This window comes from Canis lupus, chromosome 36 (assembly GCF_048164855.1).
Source record: "Canis lupus baileyi chromosome 36, mCanLup2.hap1, whole genome shotgun sequence".
In the NCBI taxonomy this organism is placed as follows: domain Eukaryota; kingdom Metazoa; phylum Chordata; class Mammalia; order Carnivora; family Canidae; genus Canis; species Canis lupus.
Window position 1 is genome coordinate 5,726,415 of NC_132873.1, and position 27,032 is coordinate 5,753,446.

The 27,032-nt window shown below is 37.0% G+C and overlaps 1 protein-coding gene across 5 annotated transcripts in view; it reads left to right on the forward strand.

Moving 5' to 3' along the window:
* The first annotated feature begins 149 nt into the window (after positions 1–149).
* The window catches only part of USP37 (ubiquitin specific peptidase 37), a 95,872-nt gene continuing 68,989 nt past the window's right edge, over positions 150–27,032 (forward strand). The window contains exons 1-7 of one of the 5 annotated variants that reach the window (XM_072812884.1): positions 150–365; positions 5,461–5,602; positions 9,927–10,146; positions 14,092–14,263; positions 18,605–18,705; positions 21,597–21,775; positions 22,128–22,205. In XM_072812884.1, coding sequence (XP_072668985.1) covers positions 9,991–10,146; positions 14,092–14,263; positions 18,605–18,705; positions 21,597–21,775; positions 22,128–22,205 — 686 coding nt within the window. In that variant the 5' untranslated portion in view covers positions 150–365; positions 5,461–5,602; positions 9,927–9,990. Of the gene's footprint in view, positions 366–5,460; positions 5,603–9,926; positions 10,147–14,091; positions 14,264–18,604; positions 18,706–21,596; positions 21,776–22,127; positions 22,206–27,032 lie in introns of those variants that run through there. The other 4 variants (XM_072812881.1, XM_072812883.1, XM_072812882.1 and 1 more) reach the window with 4 other exon arrangements.

Consider the following 27,032-nt stretch of genomic DNA (forward strand, 5'->3'; position numbering starts at 1 on the left):
GAAAGGATGGGAGGACCAGAGTGCGTGAAGCGGCGAGTGAGCATGCGTACCACTTCCCCGCGGGGGTGGGGCCTTCTCGGCTAGGCGGCGCTCGGTGCCGGGGCGGGGCGAAGGCGTAGGAAGGGCGGAGCTTGCAGGCTTGCGCGCACGCGCCTCGTCCGGGCGCGTCGAGTGTGCGTGCGTGCGTGCGTGTTTGCGTGTGGTCACAGTTCCCGCCATCAGCCGCTCTCCCTGACTAGGGGGAGTGAGCGGCCCCTCTCCTCCGTGCCCGGTGTCCCTTCCTTCCTTACCCTCGGCTCCTCCCCCTCCGCGCGGACTCTGTGCTTCCGGCAGGCCGGTGCAGGGCTCCGGACCCGCAGGCACAGGTAAGGTGGGCCCGGCGGCCAGCTTCTCAACCGAGCCGTTTTCCCAGGTCCCCCTCCCCCGCCCCCCGCCCCTTGCGGTCCGCCCACTCGGCGTTCACTCTTCTGGAGTTCGCCCCGCTGCTGCTCCGCTCACCCCCACCCCTTCGGCGCTCCCAGGGCCTCACAGGTACTCCTCTGGGGTTTCCCCCCAGGCTTTCCTTTTCCTTTCACCTGGTCTTCCTTGTCACGCTCTTGCTCCGCAACCCAAACCTGGCCCCCTTTCGCTGGGGGCTGTCGTCGCCCGCCACCCGCCCCTTAGCAAGGCCTGCTGTCTCTTCAGGTGACTTCCGTTGCCGCACACCCATCAGGCCTTGGATAGTCTCTCTTGACCATTTTTCGTCTTCTTCCCTCTCCTGTCTGTCTCTCACTGGAAGGCATGGATTGTATTTTTGTCGTGCGTTTGGTTGCTCCTCCTCTTCTAGCTAGCAGATCGGGTTGTCAGGTTTACCTATTTTAGGTCATGATCCACGGAAAGGAAATGATCACTGATGACAAAATCCTGTGTTCTGGAGAATTGGCTTGTAGTGGTTTTGTGGTAATCGTTTTCAAAATTTCGGCTCTGTAAATGCCTTTTGGCGGGGGTGGGGGGAGTAGGCAGTATGGACAAGTCTCTTAACTGGGGACAGGTCTAAGGCTGTCAAGGAGGCAGTTGGATGTAGTGGGTTGGAGCTCAAAGGAGAGCTCTGGACAGGCTGTATAAATTCATGTATATGTGTCATCTGCCATGTTGATAGTAACTGAAGCTATGCATGTGGATGAAATTGCCTAAGGAGAGTGTAGTGCTAGAAAAAACGGACCCAGGATGGAGCACTGAGGGATTCTTGGTGTTTAATAACTGTACAGAGGTCAAATCTCCGGTTAAAGAGATGAAAGAAGTAATCAAGAGTTGTTGAATTCTGTTGAAATGTAGAGTTGAATGAGGGCTGTAAAGCCGGGTGACATCAAAGTAATCGATGAACACAGCGCGAGATGTTTGATGGAGTGAAATGGAATATCTGGGTTTAGTGCTAGGTCTGTTCACCTTTGCTGCAAATTCTTAATTTGCCCGAAGCTGTAAATTCCACCTGTATGTTGAAGACTTAAGAATTTTAATTTCCAGCTTTTTCCCTTTATTTTCAGGTCAAGATCTAAATAACCAACTGCTTGACATCCCCACTTGATTTTTTTCTTGGGAATTTCAAATATAATACATCTAAAACCAAAGTCTTAAGTTTTCTCTGCATACCCCAAGTTCTTTGTCCTTCAGTATCCTGTTTCATTAAGTGGTATATTTATCTACTTATATAAGCTAGAAACTTGAAATCCATTTTTGATTTCTCCTTCATCCCATGTATCTTTAAGTTCTATATCCAATACAGTTGACCCGTGAACAATGCAAGGGATGGTGCACTGACCCTTTCCAGTTGAAAGTCCACATGTAACTTGATTCTCCTAAAACCTAGCTACTAATAACCTACAGTTGACTGGAATACCAATAAGTAAATGTCAGTGCGTATTCTGTGCTATGTATATTTTATGCTGTATTCTTAGAATAAAGTTAGACTAAATAAATGTTATTAAGAAAATCATAAGAAACAGAAAATACGTTTACAATAACTATATTTATTGAAAATGTCACATAGAAGTAGCTCCATGCATTTCAAACCCATGTTCAAAGGGTCATATGTACGTCTGAATGTATTTCTGTACATCTTCAGTATCAATTTTCAAGTTCAAGCCACAATCTTTCACCTGGACTTAATGTCACTGGTTCCCTTTATTTCTCATCTGTAAAATGGGAATAATAACTACCTTACTGGATTGTTATGAGGATTAAATGGCAGATGGCACACAGTAAATAGCCAGTAAGCATTAATTGTTATTGTAATTGTTATAAGCTGAATCACTTCAATATTCTCTTCTGCCCTACTTTTTTGGATTCTTTTTTTACTCTCCTCCCCAAACCCAAAATATATCATTTCTCCATTCGAGTAACATGTTATTTCTCAGCTTACAACACTTATTTACTTACTTACTTATTTATGACACAGAGAGAGAATCAGAGACACAGGCAGAGGGAGAAGCAGGCTCCATGTAGGGAGCTTGATGTGGGATTCAATCCTGGGACTCCGGGATCATGCCCTGGCCAAAAGCAGGTGCTTAACCGCTGAGCCACCCAGGTGTCCCTCTGCTTACAACTCTTTAGTGGATTTCCTATCACTAAATGTTTATTACATTTAGGGTAAAAATAAAAATCCTTACTGTGGTCTATAGGATTCTATATAACTTGATTCTTCTACCTTCACTAGCTTCATCTTGCTCCAGCCTCCTCTTGCTCACTAAAATCTAGCTACACTGCTTTTCATTTCCTTAGTCACACCAAGTTATTTTCCAGCTATGGGTCCTTTGCTCATGCTGTTGTATTTTCCTGGATTGTTCAGTATGGCCATCCCAAATTCATTCATTCTTCAATATTAGCTTAGCTTTGGCCTCTACCCACTACCCCAAGTCTTAAATCAGGTACCTTATTATAATGTCTTGTCATGCCCTGTACGTTATATTTGTATCACTTTTTAGAACTTGTAATTGTATATTGTGTGATTGTTTAAAATGTGTCTCCTACTAGAATATATGTTAATAGCTATTTCATTTCTATTTCTCAAGAATTTGTTAAGTAAGTAAACTAGAGCTTGTTTTAGGAACCGTCATGTCTTTGGGAAGCACTAGCTTACTGATATCTTGTCATCTGATGATAAGCACCTTTTCACTCTTAACAATTTAAAGGACACAAAAGAAAAAACCCAAGAGTTTTCCAGCTATGGATGATTTTACTCATTCTTTGGTCATAAAATCATTTAGATTTTAGACTCTAAACTGGAGAGAAACTTTACCTAGATCAACTTCATTCTTTTAGTCATGCACTAATTTTATCTGTCTGCATTTGTTTTATGGATTTTTTAGAAAAGAAAGCTCTTTTAGAAAAGAAATCAGAGCAGTGGTTTATATATTTTAACAATAGGTTAAACTATAAGACAAGTGAGGATGAGGTTTCCAAAAATAAATACAAGAAAAATCCCTACCTAAGTTGTTGGATATGGAAAATACTAAAATTTATTAATTTGTGTGTGTAGAACAGGATTTGTGTTGAGAAATAGGAAATAGGGGCAGCCCCGGTGGCCCAGTGGTCTAGCGCCGCCTTCAGCCCAGAGTGTGATCCTGGAGACCCGGGATCGAGTCCCACATCAGGCTCCCTGCATGGAGCCTGCTTCTCCCTCTGCCTGTCTCTCTCTCTCTCTCTCACTCTCTCTGTCATGAATAAATACAATCTTTAAAAAAAAAAAAAAGAAAAAAGAAAAATAGGAAATAAATACAGGAAGTATATGAGGGCCAAACACAGAAAGGCATTTGGATTTATTTTATGCATAGTGATGAGCTGTTAAAAAGCTGATTGTAAAAAACGTTTTGGGAGAACGTTTCAGTTGAGATGAAAATATTCTAGAGGTATGCTGTACAGCATTGTACCTATAGTTAACAATAAAGCATTGTACATTTAAAGTTTTGTTAAGAGGGCAGATCTTGTATTAAGTATTCTTACCACAGTAAAATTTTAAAAAGGTGGGAATGGACTCCAATAACAAGTATTTTGCACTTGCTAAGTGCTTGTATTTTTGTTGTACAAGAGAAGATAAGATAGATACCTACCTTGCTCCTCACTTAGAAAGTTAAGGAGACAAAGTGCATACTTAACTTGGTAAGAGAGTAGTTCCTTAGAAAGGGTATTATAGAGTAGAGGATTCATTGAATGGAAACATTGTGCAAGAATAGAGACTGGAAAGTGATTGTTGCTGCAAATCATTAATGAGGTTACAGTGTGGTAGTGGTTAAAAACATGGGTTCTGGTGTTAGATTTACTTTTGTCTCTTAATGAATTTTGTAACTGTGAATAACTTAATCTCTCTAAACCTCAGTTTCCTAATCTGTAAACTAGAGATGATAATCCCTGTAAGATTATTGGGAATTTTTTTTTTTAAGATTTTATTGTTTATTTATTTATTCATGAGAGACACAGAGGGAGAGAGAGGCAGAGACACAGGCAGAGGGAGAAGCAGGCTCCATGCAGGGAGCCCGATGTGGGACTCGATCCCTGGTCTCCAGGATCACACCCTGGACTGAAGGCGGCGCTAAACCGCTGAGCCACTGGGGCTGCCCCAGTTATCGGGAAAATTAAATGAGATAATGCAGCATGGCTCTTAGCACTATGTTTAGTAAATGTTGCATAATAAATATTAGATGGGAGTGATGGCACAATGAGTTTCTGAATCAGCAGCTATAAAAAGGCTGGGTTTTAGATGAACGAGAAGGAGGGTAAAGATGGTTCTAAAATTTTTTGTCTGAATGATAGTGGGAGGAAAATGTAGAGAAGTGTGGGATCCTCATAAGGAGGATGTGGACTGTATCATCTTCACATTTGTATTCTTTCCACAGTGCCATCAAATTAAAGTAACTCAGTCATTTTTTTACTAAGTGAAGGAATGAGTTTAAAGTTGATTTTATAGCATTCAAGGGGGCAGTGAAAGATGTTTGGGTAGAACTTTATGGAAAGTTGAGAGTTAGGGAGGCTAAATTTGAGAAACATCCATAAAGTTAGTTTTGAAAGAAAAATAAAAACTCCAAATTTACTCACCTTTCGAAATTTGTATCAGTACATCATGGAAATGGTATTTTAGGATTTAAGACATCATTATGTAACAATGTTTATAGAGTTAACAAAGAATATACTCTTTTTCACTGTTGTCTTAATTTCAAAATGTCGCAGGAATAAATATACCAAGACACAAATGGATAAGGTAGAAGCCTCAAGTCCTTCATTTGTACAGCAGATACATCCCTGAAGTTCTATTGATTGCGTATATATGTATCTTGAGTGTTGTTATATTTTAAATGTTTTCAGTAAGGTAACTTGTGGTTTTTAAATAAAAAGAGTTCATCTTGTGTAAATGATTGCTTTCTTCTTTTTTTTTTATTTTAATTTTGTAAGTTGGATTCTTTTAAAAAGGCACACTTATATTTTCTTTAGCTGAGTTGATGGCTTCCCGGAGAACTGGCATAGCTGCAAAATATGAGTAGTTCCCCAAGAAGAGTGCATTGCCTTTGGCACAAGGATCAGAATAAAGGTGAATTGTTATTACATAGGGTTTTTCAGTAAAAGTCACTGAAAAGTAAGTAATGTTTTTTATTTTGGGTATATTTTTTCCAAGACTATGCAAATTAGCAAGAATTAACAATTTTCTTCTATTTTTGTAGTAATTTTGTTTTAGCATGCTTGCTTAATGCAGAACACCCTATAGATAAGGATGTCTTCAGAGCAGTACCTAAAAGGTGTGCATTTAAATAACTGTACAGGGTACAGAAACATTTTTGTCCATATTATTGATTAAGCTTTCATAGAATGCTCAAAGTTGAACAGTAATTTTAATAGTGAAAAAGTTAGGGAAAGAGGAATCTCTTTGGACATACTTAAATAATTTGTTATTAAAAAAATAAAAAATCATTTTTTTTCACCTTGTCTTAGTAATATTGCTTTGGTAGGGAATTAGCATTATAGAATTCAAAGAAAGCTTCTCATTGTCCTAGATTAATAGAAAGTTTAACTGTTACCACAGGATCATGCTACACACTGAAAAAGAAACTTAGTTTTTTTTTCTTTTAACTGGATAGAGCAAACCTTGATAATATGATGAATGTACAAAAGTAGATATAGTAATTCATTTAGGACAAGACCAGGAATGGACTAAATTGAGAGCTTAAGAAAAAGTTCTGTTGCTTCTACAAATTTTATATCCTCTACCTTTTAGGGTTGTTTTTTCTTAAAGGAAAGAGGGATTGCTAGTAGAAATGGTTAAGGAAATGTTTGGTATCTGAAGTAAAATTTCATATACTTAAAATTTTGCATCAAAATGTTTGAGAATCATACAGAGAATAATTATATATAGAAACAGAAGTAACCAATAGTTTTTTTATTTCTCATATGCTTTAGTGAACTTTGAAATCTTCACCTCCACTTTTGTTAAAATAAATTTTAGAAGTATATTTTGTTAGAGGAATTCAAGGTCATTGGCTTTTACTTTTGGTTTGTTAAGAAAGCACCAAGATAATAGAGTTTTATATTATCTTTTAATTTGGTTCCCTGACCTGTAGTGACATATAAGGAAAAGTGAGGAAATCTGACAGAACTCTTAACATGGAGTTTCTTCATTAAGCAATGAATAATATGAATCCCAGTTTAAGCAAGTTTACCTACGTTTTTGTTTTAATGCATTCTATAACTGTATTAATTCTTAGTCTTCCACAAATGATTTTTCTTTCCTTGAATTTCGGTAAGATACAAGGACAGCTTTGCATTTAGTAGAGAAATTCAGATGCACATAGAAAAGGCTTAGATGCAGTGTTCAAAAGATGAGTTTTATGCAGTATAGCGCATAGCGATACTTTTATAAAGAACTTAGTAAATAAAAAAAAGAACTTAGTAAATATAATTCTATATATATATATAAGAGATTTATGGTTTCAGTATCTGCTGTTGTATATTTTAATAGCAAATTGAATAGAATTGATAGGGCTGATTTGTTCCTTATTCTTGAATAATAAGTATTTCTTCTGTGTCAGACACTGTCATAAATGGGGTTTCAGAGTTTAAAGTACATATTCCCTGTCTTCAAATAGCAAAGTGTAAATAGAGACAAAGAAGTGAACAGTTTATGATACAATGTTATACTAGAGGTAAGCACAGGGTACAACAGAGACTGCAGAAGCATGAAGCAGTCTCAGTCTGGATATGGGGTGAGAGAAAAAGTGAAAGGTAGCTCGAAAGCCTTCTTAAGGAAGATAGCATCTAAGCTGAGCCTTGATTTTATAGCCAAGAGAAGAAATCAAGGGGCCTTTGGGGGGATAAGGAGAGTACCTACAGATTCTCCAGAGATAAACCATAGTGCACCATGCAAAGGTATAGTGGGATGAGAACATACGACTTTTGGGGGGACATTATAGATAGTTTAGATGACTGGATTTGAAGGGCTTTGGGATAGGTAAGTAAAGCCTGGATCATGAAAGTTGTTTAATGTCATTTTAATGAGTCTAGATTTTATTGTGAGGGCAGTGGGGAGCTGTTGAATGGTATTAAGGAGAGTGATGTGGTTTGACCTACAGTTCATTATAAAAATGTCTGAGAGGTATATAGAGGTAGAATTGATGGGACTCTACCATGATCTTCATTTCCAATATAATACTAGTAATTGAAAAAAAATCAAAGATAACTCTTGTCTTTCTGGATGGGCAACTGGGGTAGGAGAGGGGTCACAGTCTTGGCAATGCTGAGACAGGAAAAAAGTCTAAGGGCAGAGTGGAAAAGTCTAAGGACACATCCAAACATTGAAGCATCAAATTATTAATTGCAAGAAAAGTATTACAAACCACGCATTTTTGGTCCAAAATTCTGTAGTTACTAGTTTGAGCAGTGCCATGTTAACAGATCTATAAACAGTAGTGGACTCTGTTACTTTGATGGGTTCATAAACCTAGTAAATTATACCATATAAATCTGGCCGGGGTGCCTGAGTGGCTCAGTTGTTTAAGCGTCGGCCTTTGGCTCAGGTCGTGGTCCCAGAATCCTGGGATTGAGTCCTGTGTTGGGCTCCCTGCTCAGCAGAGAGCCTGCTTGAGCCTGCTTCTCCCTCACCCTCTCCTCCTTCCCTTGCTTGTTTTCTCTCTCTCTCTCTCTCTCCCCCCCTCCCCAATAAATAAAATCTTTAAAAAAAATTAATAAATCTGGCCAAAGTAGGTATTCAGGAAATTTGATGAAATGAGTGAATAGTAAAGGAGACTTAAAATGCCTAACACCTTTTAACTATTCAAAGGGTTTTCAACATCTCTTTTAAATTTAATTCCCAGTTATTTGATATCTAATATCACGAGACCTCAAACTAAGGGCCCCCAGGCTCTATCCTGCCTATATCCTGCCTGTAGGTGGGTTTTGCTTGATTTGTTGCTTTTAAAAATAAATTTGAATTCCTTGCTCATAATTTAAAGTGGGCAGTTTTACATAAATATTTGGAACTCATTTTCTTGAAAAGTTAGATGGTCTGATAATACCGGTTGACTAATTCTGCATGGTAAAATTAGATTTCAGTAGCAGTTTTTCTTGCTTAAGTCATGTCACCTGCATGGTCCCTCTACGCAGTTGAGTTTAATCCCTGTTAACAGCTTATTTAATTGGAGGTCTTTGGAGGAATGGGGTTGCAGGTGAGGAGTAAATTCAGAAAGTGGACACTGATTTCATTCATATTAAAGCTTTTGTCTGTTGGGTGCCTAATGTGTGTTATTTCATTTAGTTTTGCAACGCTATAGCATTTGCTGTTCCTATATACAATTGAGAAAACTAATAGTTAGAAAGGGAAGTTATAAATTAGGGACAGCTGGCTCCTGATAGTTAGGCCTCCTGTATTTTTTCTTTTGTATACTACATTTTTAAAGCTTTTCTAGTTGAGTTGTTTAGGCAGAGGCAAAGTCTGATGATTTTTAATTTCTAAAATTATAAGCAAGAATCTATTAGCAATGTTTTTAGAAATTTGAAAAGAGTATAAATAAAATTTGTTTTAGATGATTGTGTATATATGTACATAACAACACTAATGTTCTTTGCTATTATAATTGTATTTACTTGCTGACATTTGGCAAACTAGTTTGAAAGTCTTAAATATTCTATTATTACTAGAAGTAATTTTTAAGTATTTAGAAGTTCATTCAGAAATTTGAGTATTTATCAAAGAAAAATGGTAAGGATTCTTTTCACTGTGCTAGGTGGTTCTTAGGAAGAGAGGTTTTTTCTGTTTTACCTAGAGAATAACTTTCTCAGTATAATTCTGGAAGTTAAACTAATTTGATTATTACAATATTTTAATTCATTTAGTATCTTTTATACTTATACATGGAGATGCTTAGACTACTGACTGGCAGAAGGAATTGTTTTGTAACATGATTTGATGTTTTGAGAGGAACTCCATTTTAAGAAATGGAGTCAGCGGACTGAAAATATTTAACTAAATTTGAAACTCAAGACCTTTTAGCATTCATGAAGGAAGATACAAGTTGGTTATATTGCTGTGGACAATTGACATGTGGGCATTGACAGTGGAATCTTCAATATTCCTGATTGATATGCCTTTAGTGGCAGCAGTCTGTTAATGATGCATAGTGCAAAATTTAAACACTAGTAGGGCATAGATACTGGACATATGGCAAAGAAGGGAACATGCATGGAAGAAATAAAAGGTGGATAGATTTAGTAGTCAAGGACATTCAGTGACATTTAGTTGTCTTTCTTGTGCCTATCAGCTAATCAAGGCCTTTGAAGATGCTTAATAAAAAGTGGTTTATTGAAATAGAGAAAAGGACATAACATGGTTTATTAAATGCTCTTTCAAACTCTTATTTTAATCACTCTTATTTTAGTAAATTGTAACTTACTATTTTATTTTTCTTCCTTAGAATCTGTCAGGTGAAGGTGTATTTTTGCTTTTTAATTTGGCTAGAAGCAATTTATTTTTAAAGAATGTCTCCTCTGAAGATACACGGTCCTATCAGAATTCGAAGCATGCAGACTGGAATTACAAAATGGAAAGAAGGGTCCTTTGAAATTGTGGAAAAAGAGAATAAAGTCAGCCTAGTAGTTCACTACAATACTGGAGGAATCCCAAGGATATTTCAGGTATTACCAAATTTTGATGTGGAATAGATCTTGAATCATAACCTTTAGTGAATAGCCTCCTTGTACCATAGTAAGTGTAATGGTAGCCTTCCTCTGAGATTAACATTCTTTTTATTTCCAGGACACTGATAGTTTTGTGTGCATATTTTATAAATTATTCAACAGCATCATTAATGGTATATAATAAATAGTGGGAAGTAGTCACCGTTATTGAAAGAAAAACTAAGAAGCAGAGAAGAACTGAGTTTGAATACTATTTCTGTCAAAGCTATTTTAAAACCACATTAGGATAACTTTAGTTATTCTCTTCTTTCCTTAGTATATGATAGATTCATCACTGTGTAGTATTAACTTTTAATAGGACTTATTAGTATCTTCTAAAACCAAATACTTCCTAAATAATTCTGCCAAGGGTTGTGGTATGGGCCATTCAAGGATGATTATTCAAGGTCATTCTTACTGCTGTTTTCTGACTGCAAGCTTTTGAAGAATTTCATTATTTTATCACTGCAAAAAATAATTTTGTTTTTACCTCTTTACTGTCTATTCTGTGCAGCTAAGAACTACTCATCCTGACATAATTTGAATTTAAGAAAGTAAACCATATTTTTCTGCACTTTAAAATTCTGTATTTGTTAATTAGATAATACAAAAGTATAATATTCATTCTAAACTGAAAAACTCTAGTGAATAACAATTTATGAAGCTTTATGCTTGAGAATCCTAGAGCTGGAGTAAGATTTCCATTTCTCCTTGCTTTTGAACTGTGAAAATAAATTGCTTATGATTTTGTATATTAGAGATCGTCTTAAATAGATTGGAAGTGGTGACAGGGGCAATAGAAACAATAGTAGTTTCTTCCACCTACGTGTATCTACAATTGCTCATCTCAATGAAAGAAAGATTCATTTTCAAATAGATTCAGTTTCTTAGTCCTCAACCCAAATTAGCAGTCAGTAAATATTTAAATATTTAAGCAAACATAGGTGTTGAGGAGCATGAGGATTCTGCTGTGATTCCAGCCTTATCTCAGTTCTAGATCAGTATGCATTCAGCATTTATTTTGTTAACTATCTACAGATAACCATGACGGATACTATATACTAAGTACTAATAATACAGAGCTAAGTGAGATGCTTTTCTTCTCAAACTTAAGCATAATCAGAAGCATTTTCAGATGTAAAAATATTTCAGAGACACTGAAGTAATACAAAGAAGAATGGTTTGGTCCTGAGCATTTAGAGGATAAGTAGGAGTTTGCCAAGCACAGTGAAGGTAGGGCAGAGGTGATTTCTGTCCATGGACAAACACGTGGAAATGTAAATCAACCCTCAGAAAACCAGAACATTATTTTAAAGTAAATGGACAGTAAGGAGTGCATGGCAGAAGTAGAGGCTGAAGAGCTAGATAGGAACCAGATCTTGTTTGTCATACTAAGAGGACCTTAGAGTCTAAGGGGCCAAGAATCTCAAGTTCAGATTCACTTAGGGGCTAGGCAGATGACTATTTCAAGAGATAGTGGGAGAAGGAGGACATATAGGAGGTTATTGTGGGAGTTTAGATGAAGAATAAGAGTCGTAATCAAAGGAAAAGACAGTAGGAAGAAGCAAGAGGAGAAAAGGATAGATTGGAAGAGATTAAAAGAAGACTTGACTCATTAGATTTAGGGAAGTGAGAAAGAAGACACTGGTTTCTGAGTGGATGACAATGCCTTTCATGTCTTAGTAGGGAGCAGAGGGGAAGAACTAGGGTGGAAGGATTGAGAGATGAGTTGTTTGAGGTATCAAGCATTCAGATGTCAGTATCTAGTAAGTGTTAGGTAAGCAGGACTGGAACTCCATGAGAGGGGTCTTCTGGACTTAGAGAAAAGATGGAAGGCCTCACCATATGGTAGTTAATAAAATTATCAGTTGAAGACCTCAAGTTCAAGATTATTCTTTCATCTTTGATAATGAACAAGCTTTTTGTCTTATGTATTTAACTTACATTTTTAAAAAGTGGTATATTGACTGAAATAGTGTTGTTATGTGATCTCTTTTCCTTTTGCATGCTAAACTCCTTGTTTAAATATTTCGGAGTTAAAGCCTCTGATACTGTTTATTGTGTTTTATGATAGAATTTTTACTCAAGAACATAGATTTAAGACCTACTTTGAATATATATATATAATTTTAAATTGAATATAAATTAATCTGATAAAATTAATTTTCATTCTTCTCTAAAAATTGACAAAGATCAATTCTAGTTTAAAAAAATTATATAAAGTTGTTCTTTCAGGATACCTGGGTGACTCCTCGGTTGAGCATCTGCCTTTGTCTCAGGGCGTGCTCCCGGCCCGGGGATCAAATCCCATATTGGGCTCCTTCAATAGAAGATAGAAGGAGCCTGCTTCTCCCTCTGCCTATGTCTCTGCCTCTCTCTCTGAGTCTCTCATGAATAAATAAATAAGTAAAGTCTTTAAAAAAAATAAAAAAGCTATTCTTCCTTTATAATATTTAAAGGGTATGTTTTCAGCAAAAAGCAGCTTTTGAAGCCTTTGTATACTCCGGCTGAGGGAGAACATTAGAGAATAAAGATGCCTAGTTGGCAAGAATTACTTAGGTAGTAAACTGCAAGATTTATTAATTTGGTCTTGGAAAAATTTTGGCCAAGAGAAAATAAAAGTTATCACTTGATAGCACATATCCAGAGTCTGGAAGAGTATAAGACAAATTATTGAACCAATTTTGGGGAATGGAAAAAGTAAGCTAAATTAGTTTCTAGAGTGCTTATGATCTTCATGAGTGAATGAAAGTTAAATGAGCCTGCTTAGACACTTAAAAAAGAAAAAAAAGATGGGTGCACCTGGCTGGCTCAGTGGGTAGAGCAAGCAACTCTTGAACTTGGGGCTATAAGTTTGAGCCCTATAGTGGGTGTAGAGATTAGTTAAAAATAAAAAAATGTGTGTGTGTGTGTGTGTACAGACAGAAATGAAGAAAGATGTCTTGTATTGATAAAGGTTCATTTTGATGTGTTTTTAAGAATTGGAATCCTTTTGAGGATGATCATTTGGGTTAAGAAATCCTTTTAAATTATAACTACCCGGGATGCCTGGGTGGCTGAGCAGTTGAGCGTCTGCCTTCAGCTCAGGGTGTGATCCTGGAGTCCCGGGATCGGGTCCCGCATCGGGCTCCCTGCATATGGAGCCCGCTTCTCCCTCTGCCTATGTCTCTACCTCTGTCTCTCTCTCTCTCTGTATCTCTCATGAATAAATAAATAAAATTTTTTTATAAAAAAAATTTACAGCTACCCAAACCAATTGCCAGAATATTATACAAGCTTTTGTTTAAAAAAAAAAAAAAAAGGTGGGAAGAGTGAAGAAAAAGAAAGTCTGTAACACAGTATGGCTTTCTAAGCTAGCACTGGTGTAACCATCTAGGCTCTGTAAATTTTTTTTTTTTTTTGAGATTTTATTTATTCATGAGAGACACAGAGAGAGAGAGGCAGAGACATAGGCAGAGAGAGAAGCAGGCTCCATGCAGGGAGCCCGATGTGGGACTTGATCTCGGGACTCCAGGATCACACCCTGGGCCAAAGGCAGGCGCTCAACTGCTGAGCCACCCAGGCATCCCAGCTCTATAAATTGTTAACTCACTAATTTTTATAGCTTTATAACTATACCTGAAAATATGCAATTCCCTACCATAAAATCAACAGTGGTAGGGTTACTTTGTAAATAAGTTTTAATAGTAGATGTTTGCCTTTCCTAAAAGTGAAATCTTTGACTTAAGTGTATTAAGAAATGGGAATTCTTTTTGGTTGGAAGGAAAAAACTCTAAATTAATATGGGAAAGACTAAGAAATAAAATTTAGCAAGCATAAAGTTTAGTATTGCTTGTATAACTTGTTATACTTTGTCACCATATATTTTTAACAATAACATAATTTTCCTTTTGTGTTGATTAGCTAAGTCATAACATTAAAAACGTGGTGCTTCGACCCAGTGGAGCAAAACAAAGCCGCCTAATGTTAACTCTACAAGATAACAGCTTTTTGTCTATTGACAAAGTACCAAGTAAGGATGCAGAGGAAATGAGGTTGTTTCTAGATGCAGTACATCAAAACAGACTTCACGCAGGTGAGCACAAATCTACCCAGGGTTTGCTATTAACTGTTATAAAAGAATATAATGGTGGCTCAGTGGTTGAGCGTCTCTGCCTTTGGTTCAGGGTGTGATCCTGGTCCCAGGATCGAGTCCCGTGTTGGGCTCCCTGTGAGGAGCCTGCTTCTCCCTGTGCCTGTGTCTCTGCCTCTCTCTCTCTGCATCTCTCATGAATAAATAAATAAAATCTTAAAAAAAAAAGAATATAATAGATAGTAGACCCTGTCCCTGGTGAATATTGATACACAAATCTTCAGCAAAGCACTGGCAGACTGAATTCAACAGCACATTTAAAGGATTATATACCGGGATACCTGGGTGGCTCAGTCAGTTAAGCATCCCACTCTTGGTTTTGACTCACATCATGATTGAGCCCTGCATCAGGCTTGGCATTCGGCATGGAGACTGCTTATTTCTCTCCCTCTCCCCCTCCTTACTCTGTCGCTTTCAATAAATAAAATATTTTTAAGAAGAGTATAGGGGTGCCTGATTGCCTCAGGCAGTTAAGCATCTGCCTTCGGCTCAGGTCATGATCCCAGGGTCCTGTGATCAAAATCCCCTATAAGACTCCCTGCTAGGTGGGGAGCTTGTTTCTCTCTCTCCCTTTGCCTGCCGCTCCCCCTGCTTGTGCGTGCACGTGCACTCTCTTCTCTGTCAAATAAATCTTAAAAAAAAAAAAAAAATTAAAAAAGTATTATGTACCATGACCAGGTGGAATTTATTTCTGAAATGGAAGGATGGTTCGAGATAGGAAAAAATCCATGTGATACACCAAATGAGTGAATGAAGGACAAAAGCCACATGCAGAGAAAGCATTTGATAAAATTCAAAACCCTTTCATGATAAAACATTCAAGAAACTAGAAATAGAAGGACATTACCTTAACCCAATAAAAGCTGTAGATGAAAAGCCCACATGTAGATGAAAAGCCACATACATTGCTAACATACTCAGCAATGAAAAACTGAAAGATTTTTCTTTAAGATAAGGAACAAGGCAAGAATGCCTTTTCCTGCTATCCAACATAATACTAGAAGTCCTAGCGAGAGCACTTGGGCAAGAAATAGAAATGAAGTGCATCCAAATTAGGAAGAAGTAGGGGGTCCCTGGTTGGCTCAGTCTGGAGAGCATGCAGCTCTTGATCTCTGGGTCATGAGTTTAAGCCCCACATTAGGTGTAGAGCTTACTTTAAAGAAAAAAAAGAGGAAGAAGAGATGATATGTTACTATATGAGAAAACCCTAAGGATTCCACAAAAGAATATGGCTAGCAAAGGAGGAAGATTTAAATTATGATTGGGAAGAGTTACCTTGTTATATAAATCTTAGATACTTGTCTTTGTCTATGTGAAACTTACTCCATGGTTTTAGTCTTACTGTGAAGACAGCAAGTACTATAGAAAATCATAAACAATATTATCAGATTCCCCTGTCCCTTCCTAATCCTTTTCATTTAAAATGTTTTGATTTTTTAAAAAATGTTATAGATATTTTTAAGGAATAATCTAGTGCTTAAAAGAAGTTTTCTGTTATTACTGTTAGTATCCAGCTCTATTATTATCAAAACTTTATTACTAATAAATTACTAATACTTTAGAGTTGACAGACTTTAAATTGGGCTTCTTAAATATAAAAATATTAGAAAATGAGGATGTAGCAGTGCTACTTTGCTTATATTTAATGTATCTATTTGATGTGCTATTTTCCTTGTAAAATGAAAAAAAAATTATGATTGTGTGCCATTTAGTACCTACTCATTGTGTTCATGTTACCAAATCTGAGCTATGTCAATTTACTAAATAACTGTTGAATTTTAGAATCAAGGAATTGAATACTGTTAACATTTTTTAGAATATGTCAGGGACTATGTCTATATTTCTCTTTTTGTTTCATTCCATCATACCCATCATTTTAATTGAACCACTGTTTTAAGAATTGATGTGTAAGAAAAGCATGTCTATATATATTGGAATGGAAACCACAGCAGATCGTCTAGGGACCCAAGTTTGAATCTGAACAACATGATAAATGGAAAAATAGGAGCTTTGGACCTAAACAGATTTAGATTTGAATCCTACCTCTACTTATTTCAATATAGCACTTAATGATTAAATTTCAGGTTCCTCATCTCTAAAATGAAGGGTTATATCACCTTAATTTCAGGGCTTATTAAAGAATAAGAACTCATAAATATAAAGCATGACTGACGACATATGATAGTAATTAAGAATAGCAGTGACTTGTTTTATGCTCTTAGGCTAGTTATTTTAATCTTTTGGGTTTAGTTGCCTTGGCTGCCCCAAAGTGATAATATAAACTTTACAGAGACCAGAGTAGGATAATGAATGTAAAACTACTTCAAAAAGTATAATGCATTTATTATATAGTGTGTGGCATTTCTGATCAGTGGAAAAGAGACTAAAATTTGATAAAAGTGTTATCTGTCAAGACAACTAACCATTTAAGAAGATAAAGCTGGCTCCCTTATTCCACTCCATTCATCTAAATAGATTTTACATTTGGGCTCCTGGGTGGCTTAGTTGGTTGAGCATCCGACTCTTGGTTTTGGTTCAGGTCATGATCTCAGGGTTGTGAGATCGAGCCCCACATTGGCTCCTCACTCAGTGGGTAGTTAGCTTGAGATCCTCTCCCTCTTTTCCACATCCTCTCTCTCTAAAATAGATAAATCTTCAAAAAAAAAAATAGATTTTACATTGATCAGGGATTTGAACATAAAATGATAAAAGCTTTATTAAAGAGGGAGAGTGGATTTTAATGTAATATCTGGATGGAATAGAACTTTCTGAGTATGACATAAAAATCATTCAGTAAAAAAAGATTAATAATTTGTACTGTGTAAAAATTTTAAGTGATCTGTGGCAAGAGTAGAAAAAAGAAGAAAATATTAGTCACAGTGATAGTGTTAATGTTGCTAATATACAAAAATGTACTTTCCAAATCGTATGAAAAAGACAATCTAGTAGAGAAATAGAAACTGCATATAGGAAATTCAGGAAGTAAACAGATGGCTCTTACACATGAAAAAAATCTCAACATCACCAGTAATTAAATTTAAAATTTTGGTATCACATTGGCAAGTAGTGTGAGGGGAACCACAATAGTGTCAAATACTGGGTAGGAACTGTGAGATATTTTTTTGGAATAATAAGTGATAATACCAATTTAGTTTAAAACTGTACATCCTTTAGAAATTTTTATTCTGAGGAGTTCTTAGGGCAGCCCGGGTGGCTCAGTGGTTTAGCACTGCCTTCAGCCCAGGGTGTGATCCTGGAGACCCAGGATCGAGTCCCATGTCGGGCTTCTTGCATGGAGCCTGCTTCTCCCTCTGCCTGTGTCTCTGCCTCTCTCTCTCTTTCTCTCTCTCTCTCTGTCTCTCATGAATAAATAAATAAAATATTTTTTTAAAAAAAGGAGTTCTTAGAATTCCTGTCCTCAAAAATCATTTTATTAGTTCAAGAAGATAGGTGAAAGAATGAATGTTCAGTATTGTTTGCATTTTTTAAAAATTAAAAGAATTTTAAATGTTCATTTCAAATAATTAGAGGGAAATTGACTAAAGTATAAAATACTCTTTAAAAGTATATACCAGGGCAGCCTGAGTGGCTCAGCAGTTTAGTGCTGCTTTCAGCCCAGGGTGTGATCCTGGTGACCTGGGATCGAGTCCCACGTCGGGCTCCCTGCATGGAGCCTGCTTCTCCCTCTGCCTGTGTCTCTGCCTCTCTCCGTCTTTCTCTCTCTCTCTCTCTCTCTCTCTCTCTGTCTCACGAATGAATAAATAAAATCTTAAAAAAGTATGAATCAAAAAAAGTATATACAAATTGATGCTTCTACAGTACCTTACATGTTTTACATTAGCATCGATTTCTTTGGAATAGAAGCCATTTATGCTGCTTGCTGAACTTAATAGAGGATGCTTTGGAGTATACGTTATTGGAAGTATATCTGTCTCTGATTCTGACATGTTTCCTTGGCATCCAGTGTCACTGTTCATGCCATAGACACACAGTGACCAACTTTTTAGTAGTGTTAATTACCAAATATTTATATGGGAGAATTTGTAGCATTTTCATTTAAAAATTTGTTTCTTTTACGTCTTCCCAAGTTTTTGCATATTATTTCATTTTTTGCTTGAGTTTCTAGCTCTGAATTTAAATTGCTATATATATCTGGTAAACTTTCAGAATCGGTTGATAAGCACTTTCATTTTTTTACGCTTCTGTTTTTTCAGTATTCTATAATGATGATTAAGCTCTATTAAAGTAAACGGCTTGGGATTTATTTATTTTCCCCCCCACCAGCCATGAAACCTTCTCAGGGGTCTGGTAGTTTTGGAGCTATTCTGGGCAGCAGGACTTCACAGAAGGAAACCAACAGGCAGCTTTCTTACTCAGACAATCAGGTATGTTCATTTGAATCTTTCTAGCTTTTAAAAAAAGTTATAATCTATTATTATGTAATCTTTTCAAAATTTATCACATACTATTCTTCTTAGATTTATTGAACACAATATAGCTTATACTCTACATCTCATGGTATTCATTATGGACCATAGTAAAGTGTAGTTTTTAAAAGCATAGCTTTGGAGTTAGATGTGGGTTTGAGATTGGGTGCTGCTACTTAGTAGTTGTGGGTTCCTTGAGTATCCTGAGCCTCACTCTCCATCTGTAAAATTGAGATAGCAATAATATTTTAAGGGTTTTATGTGAGATAATGCATGTAAAAGTGTTATTAGCCCACAATACCATATACTAACAATGCTATAAATGTTTACTCCTATTATGTCTGTGATGCCTTTTGGGTCTGTTGTGCATTATGAACTTTACCCCTACACTATATGATACCAGACTTTTAGTTAAGATTTTCCATTTGCTTTTTAAATATTTTCTTTCATAAATATTCCGACAGCCATGAGACTTGCTTTACACTTTTGCAACTTAGCAGTGCTATGTCTTTGAAAATTTATCTTATAAGATAAATAAAGATAAAGGGAAAGATAAAGGGAAACCAGGCAGGGGGATCCCTGGGTGGCTCAGTGGTTTGGCGCCAGCCTTTGGCCCAGGGCGTGATCCTGGAGTCCCGGGATCAAGTCCCACATTGGGCTCCTGACATGGAGCCTGCTTCTCCCTCCTCTTGTGTCTCTGCCTCTCTCTCTCTCTCTCTCTCTATCATGAATAAATAAATAAATAAATCTTTTTTTTTTTTTAAAGGGAAACCAGGCATAAAGTAAGAAAAACTTTGAAACTATTTTATAAGTAAACTGATGAGTTCTATTTGGCTATGCAGAGAGATGATTACTTAGTCCATTTGCTGGACTAACCGATGAATAAGATTTTATTTTATTTTTTTTAATAGGTTGTGGGGTGTTTTTCATGTTTTAAATTCAGATGTAATTGATATGCTCTAAACTGCACATAGGGGCAGCCCTGGTGGCACAGCGGTTTAGTGCCGCCTGCAGCCCAGGGCATGATCCTGGAGACCCTGGATCGAGTCCCACGTCAGGCTCTGCACGGAGCCTGCTTCTCCCTCTGCCTGTGTCTCTGCCTCTCTCTCTCTCTCTCTCTGTATCTCTATGAATAAATAAATAAAATTTAAAAAAAATAAAAAGTAAACTGCACATAGTAGAAGTATAATTTGATACGTTTTGACTTATGTATATACCTCTAAAATCATCACTATAATCAACCAAGTGATCATAACTATAACCCTTAAAAGTTTCCTCATCCTTTGAAATTCTTCCTTCCTGCTTTCTCTCTGGCCCCTATCCCTAAACCTCAACTGGTTTGCTTTCTGTCACTATAGATTAGTTTGCATTTTCTAGGTTTTAAATAAATAAAATCATTATATATTATTATTATTTTTTTTGGTCTAGCTTTTTCACTCAGTGTAATTACTTTGAGATTCATCTATGGGTAGAAATTTAAACTGTTACCATATTTAAATGTATAAATGTTATCATAGAAAGCAGAAACAAATATTTATACTCTCACAAATAATGATTCTTATCAATGGGATTGTAAAATCAATGTTATGGGTCATAACTGGGATTAAATTAAAAAACAAAATAGAAAATATTAAAGGAGATATTATATATAGTAAAGATAAGTATTTCTGAAACATTTGATTTTTTTTTTTAAAGATTTTATTTATTTATTCATGATAGAGAGAGAGAGGCAGAGACACAGGCAGAGGGAGAAGCAGGCATCATACAAAGAGCCTGACGTGGGACTCGATCCAGGGTCTCCAGGACCACGCCCTGGGCTGCAGGTGGCGCCAAACCGCTGCACCACCGGGGCTGCCCACATTTGGTTATTTATATGTATATATAATAGCTGCGATATTTCTGGGGAACTGGAAGAATTTGGTGGATAGTAGTAGTAGGTGATAATGAAACATCACAGGAAATGGCTTTTATAATAATATTTTGATATTTGAATCTTGAAAATGTATTACCCATTTGGAAATAACTTTTAAAAACTATTCAGATGATCTCAGAGATTTTTTTCTTTCCTATCCTAACATTGTATGTAATTCTATAGAAGAAAGAAATTGGAAATTTCTCCCATAGACAAATCACATAGCTTTTAATCTAGTAAAATTTACTGGCAGAAAGCTGATCAAAAGCACTGTTTCCCAATATTGCTTTTCCCAAACTAATATGTTTAAATTGCCATATTCACCCTGTATGTTCTTGCTGTGTCTTTAAGATAAATGCTTTGATTCATCTTCTGCCAGTGGACTGACTCTTCGTTTCATTTTTCCCATCATTACCTATATTGGTTTCATTCCTCCAGACTAGAATCCCATCAAAAGTCATATGAGGTATTTGTGACTTGGCATTTTAGTTGTGGCAACGAAATGTCATTGTTGCTCCTTTTTCTCACATTTATGTCACTTTATCATAATCATACTGGATTTTTTTCTCTGAAGATTTATTTTTATCCTGATCACTAAAATCATATCTTGTGTATCTGAGTCTTTTGTTTTTAAGTCAAATATTCAAAGAAAATTCCTTTCTGCCTCTAGTTTTATTGTGGAAAATTTAAATTTATAGGCGTGCTGGAAGAAAATAAGTGTCAAGTTCAGCTTCTGACACAAATTGTATATTACACTCCGCTGGAGTGCTTTTAAAAAAAACTAATGAATGGGCCTCAGCCTAGGCCAATTAGGCTAGAATGTCTGGAGATGGGTTTCCAGTTGTATTTTTAAAAATTGATTCCACATTGGAATCAATGATCTAAAGGCATATCAATTAATTTGAACATTTAGCTATGTTAAACTTTACTCTTACAGGCATCTTCAAAAAGAGGAAGTTTGGAAACTAAAGATGATATTCCATTTCGAAAAGTTCTTGGTAATCCAGGTAGAGGATCAATTAAGACTGCAACAGGAAGTGGAATAACTGTCACCCGGACAATTCCCTCTTTGACATCTGCATCCACACCACTTAGATCAGGGTTATTAGAAAATAGGTATGGAAGATTTACTTTTTTTCTTTCTTAGTCATTAGCTCTGCCTGTTTATAAATAAGTGTCTTTTATGCCATTTAGGAAGACAAATATTTTGAGAAAAAGGAGATTGTGCGGTTAGTAAAGTATATTAGAAGAAAGTATAGAGTATATTTTTAGTAGGTAATTGTTTTATTTATAATTTATGTCAGTGACACATACTGAGCATGCACATATACAGTATATTAATCAAAATGTGGTTTAGAGAATTAGGCAGCAGTAGTCATGGTTCTTGTCCTTGAGTTTGTTGGTTTACACTTCTTAATGATATAAATTATGGCTTTTTTAAATAACTTTTTTTCTTTGTCCTCTACAGGACTGAAAAGAGAAAAAGAATGTTATCATCTGGTTCAGAGCTGAATGAAGATTACCCTAAGGAAAATGATTCATCATCGTAAGTTGGTTTAAGAACCTTATGGCAGGGATCCCTGGGTGGCGCAGCGGTTTGGCTCCTGCCTTTGGCCCAGGGCGCGATCCTGGAGACCCGGGATCGAATCCCACGCTGGGCTCCCGGTGCATGGAGCCTGCTTCTCCCTCTGCCTATGTCTCTGCCTCTCTCTCTCTGTGACTATCATAAGTAAGAAAAAAAAAAAAAAGAACCTTATGGCAGTAGAGGCACCTTGGTGGCTCAGTCACTTAAGCTTTTGCCTTCAGCTCAGATCATGATTTCAGGGTCCTGGGATTGAGCCCCAAGTCTGGGAGTCACACTCCCTTTCCCTCTGCCCCTCCCCCCTTCATGCTTTTTCTCTCAAATCTTAAGAAAAAAAAAAAAAAAAGAATGCCTATGGCACTAGATCAGTGTTTCTTACATTGACACACTCCCTATGGAATATTGGTGGAGGAGGTACAATTTATGAGAATGCTAAAGATAGAATAGAATTTAAAGTATTTTGGTGATGGTAGATTATAGACTCCATAGAGATTATTTGGCCATTGCTAATTGTTTTGGTAATTTCATTACCTCTCCCATCCTAGCTTTTTTTACCTGCAATACTGAGACAAAGAATAGAATTGAAGAACTCATTAAACAGATGTTTCTTGTTGGCTGTTATTTTGTTGTGAATTCTTTCCTTCTCTTTACCTGTGAATTTTTTTTACCCTATTTGTGTGAAAAGTTAGCCTAGCAGTAAAAAGGATGTGAACCCAGGGTACCAGGGTGGCTCAGTTGGCTAAGGGTCCAACTCTTGATTTCAGCTCAGGTCATGATCTCAGGGTCATGAAATTGAGCCCCATTTGAGGCTACACGCTGGTGTGGAGCCTGCTTAAGATGCTGTCTCCCTCCCCACGCCACTACCTCCTTACCCCCTTGCCTGTGGGCACGCTCTCTGTAAAAAGAAAAAGATGTGAACCTGACATGTCTATGCAAGGAACATCAGTCTTTTAGAGGTATTTTCTGGTTGAACAAAAAAGGATAGACCTAACAACAGAACAGTCACCAGCTCACAATCTCTTCCTCATCATGGGAAGAATTTTTTATGTTGGGGGGAAAATGATTATTATACTGTTATGAAACACCTCAGTTATTACCTTTTTTAAAAAGTTCTTATTTAATTTTCAGTTAACATACAATGTAATATTAATTCAGGTGTAAAATTTAGTGATTCAACACTTACATAAAATACCCACTACTCATCACAACAAGTGTACTCCTTAATCCGCATCACCTATTTAACCTTTCTTCCTACCCAGCTCTCTTCTTGTAACCATCAGTTTGTTCTCTATAGTTAAGAGTCTGTTTTTTGGTTTTCCTCTCTCTTTTTTTCCTCTAGAATATTTGTTTTGTTTCTTAAATTCCACATGTGAGTAAAATCATACGGTATTTGTCTTTCTCTGACTGACTTATTTTGCTGAGCATTAGTACTCTGGCTCCATCCATATCATTGCAAATGGTCAATTAATGCCTTAACAGAAATCGGTTGATAGTCAATTAACTAGTATTCTGGGTCAGAGGTCACCAGAAGGTAGTTGGGGAAAAAGCTAAAGAAAGTTTATTTATGGAGATCTTTGTCCTATTGCTGCAATAGGTATAAAACTGAGTAGGTGATAGGACTGGTGTGATACCTAAAACTATATCACCATGGGCTCAGATTCATACTATCTTTTGACCTACAGTGAACTGAGATAACTGCTTTTAGCCTCTGCTCTCATTTTTGCATGCCTATTGGTGGGAGTGGGGAAAGGAACAAAAGGGGAGGGCTTACTGCTTTCATTAAGGCTGAAAATTGTACACACTACTTTGGTGCACATTGGCCAGAATTTGGTCGTGTTGTTATATCAAATTATGAGAAACTGGGAAATATGCCTGGCCTATCCCAAATCCTATTATGGCAGAAGGATAGAGCAGTTATTTGGGGACAACTTAACAGTCTACTATAGTTTACCTCTCTAGCCATAGAAGTATACCTGTTCATCATTCTTCCCATATGTTTAGTCATTATATCCAGTTCAGAGTCCAGGATCTCTGGGTGATGTGTAGTTCTCTCTATAAGATCATAGTGTGCATATTACCATGTTCCTCATAGTCTGATACCTAAAAGGCAAGTTAATCTGTTTTCCCCACTCCCATTTCCATGCATACATCATTATACATTGCTGGCATAGGATAACCACAATAAAAATTTCCATTTAGAAAAGGCAGGAATAGGAAACTTAACGAGTTGCTGTTCTATTGCAGCAATAAAATCTTTGTAGGCAGAAGTTGTGAAGACAGTGAAGGCAGTAGAGTAAGTTCTTGGTTAGCCCATATCGCAGTCTCTCTTCTATCCTCTGGGAGAAACTCCCTTCCCCACTATACTTCATTTGACTCCTGACTTTGTCCTCTGGTAGATTTCCTTTGCCTGTTATCTTTCAAGGGCATAGATGAATTAGGTTTTGAAGACTCTGTTCTTCCTTGGGGCTATTATGCAGCTTTTGTAGCCTGCTTCATGCTGATCAAGTTCTGGGAGTTTAGAAGTATCCAGAAATCTAGGAGTTTTAGAAGTCTAGAAGTTTCTTTAAAGCTACAACAAGCAGGATTTTATAGGCTTGAGAAAGAATTCAGGCCATTATTTTTGTTGTTTGGATTTTTTGTTTTAATAAACTCTTAAGTTTTGAAATAATTTTAGATTTACAGAAAAGTTGCAAAGACAATATAGAATGTTCCTCTGTACCCTTACCCAGTTTCCCTTAATATTAACATACAGTTGTTTTTTCCCAAGCTACTTCCTCAGTTACCTCCTAACGTTGCCTCAGTTTGAGTATCAGAAGGAATTGGATTTTTTTGGTCTCGTATGGTCTCATTACCAGGCAATTTCAATTCTAGGCCATTGGCACAGAGAGCTGTATTCTTTATCATCTTTGATTGTAAGGTGGCTAGCCCTTGCCTGAATTTATCTGTCTTGAATAGGGCCTTGCTGAAACACAGACCAGTGTTCATATTGTCTCAATCTTTTAGAGCTATAGGTTGAGTAAGTATGCAGTCTGCTTTCAAAGACATTACAGATGACAGGCTTTGGGTTTGTTTTGTTTTGTTTTTTTTAAGATTTATTTTAGAGTGCGTACATGCATGCATGAAGTTGAGGGAGGGGCAGAGGGAGATATTTTCAAGCAGACTCCCCAATGAGTGCAGAGCCTGACGTGGGGCTTGATCCTGAGATCATGACTTAAGCCGAAACCAAGATTCGGACACTCGACCGACTGAGCCATCCAGGTGCCCCTGCAGATAACAAGATATAAATATCTTGCTGAGATATAACAATCGTTACCAGCTTTCTAATCTGTAATATTGGAGTCCTTGCTCTCTATCTTCCTACTGTAGGTAGTGCAATATATTTTAGATTTGTTATGATAGCACCCCACTTCTAGTAACAAAATTTGTGGGTTCAGGGTCCAGTTGTAGGAAATAAAATTCACTTTAGCTAGTTTACACACAAAAATGTTTGCCTTCAGAGAGTATGAAATAACCAGAATCATTAGGAAACCTGAAAATACAGGCTATAGGTTAAGCTTTCAGGATGATTTTGAGAACTATGCCACAGATCAGGTCACCAAAGATGCTCCTGGCTATTGTCAAATCTTTTTTTTTTTTTTTTAAGATTTTATTTATTCATGAGAGACCCAGAGAAAGAGAGGCAGAGACATAGGCAGAGGGAAAAGCAGGCTCCATACAGGGAGCCCGATAAGGGACTCAATCCCGGGACTCCAGGATCACGCCCTCAGCTGAAGTCAGACTCTCAACCACTGAGCCACCCAGGTGTCTCTATTGCCAAATCTAATAGCTGAATTGGAAGCTGTCATCTCTGGAACCATGCTGACACTACCAAGATTAGAAATCTCTACAGAAAAACCAGACACTTCCAAAATGGTTTTTGCCATCACAATAGAACACATGATCTTTGTCTTACTTCCACTTTGCAGATCTTATACAATTCTATGTAATTACCTTATCTTGATTCACATCCTGAACACTTAACTAGGAAATGTAGTTTTTTAGCTTTCTGGCTTTTATAGGACAGATATGCTAAACGGTGGTTGTAATAAACAATTGCATGCCAGTTCACCATATTCACCACACTTTGGGGTCATCTCACTTTTCCCACTTAGAATTCTGTCTGGTGAGCCCTAAGTTTCTGATCTTTGTTCTGGGCTAATAATACTTTTTACAATATCACAGTTAGATTTTTTGAAGTTTAAGTTTCTTAGAAGACTGTAGATTAATATACTTGAAAAGTGACTTGTTAAGAAAGTGCCCATAAGAGAGACCAGAGTGAGGAAAATAGGACAGGGACGGGAGGAAGCCAACCAAGGGTGTGATCTCTGTGGGAGAGTAGGCTTTATCTTGATCCAGCAAGGGACTCTGGGTCTGATCCAAATTGAAGTAAGGAAGTTGGGCTTTTGTGTTCTCATACTGTACAGTCTTTGGTTCTGTGGCTCTGCCCAGATGGACAGAATATGTTAAGTAGCCCAAAGGCAGTCCTCTGAAGAAGAACTGCAGGTGCTAACTGTTGAAAACACATTTTGGAGGTGTAACACGAAGGGATCGGAGGGGCTCTATTGGAGCATTACTTATTAAATTCATTCCATGTTATCACAGATTCTTCACATTGATACTGCCCAATATCTGGATGAAAATCTTACAAAAGGAGAGTTAAAGGGATGAGCTATAGTCCTTTTTGTCCTTATTGGTATAGATAGCCCTGAGGCTATAACTGATACTATCATCTTTTTCTTCTACCATCTGTTC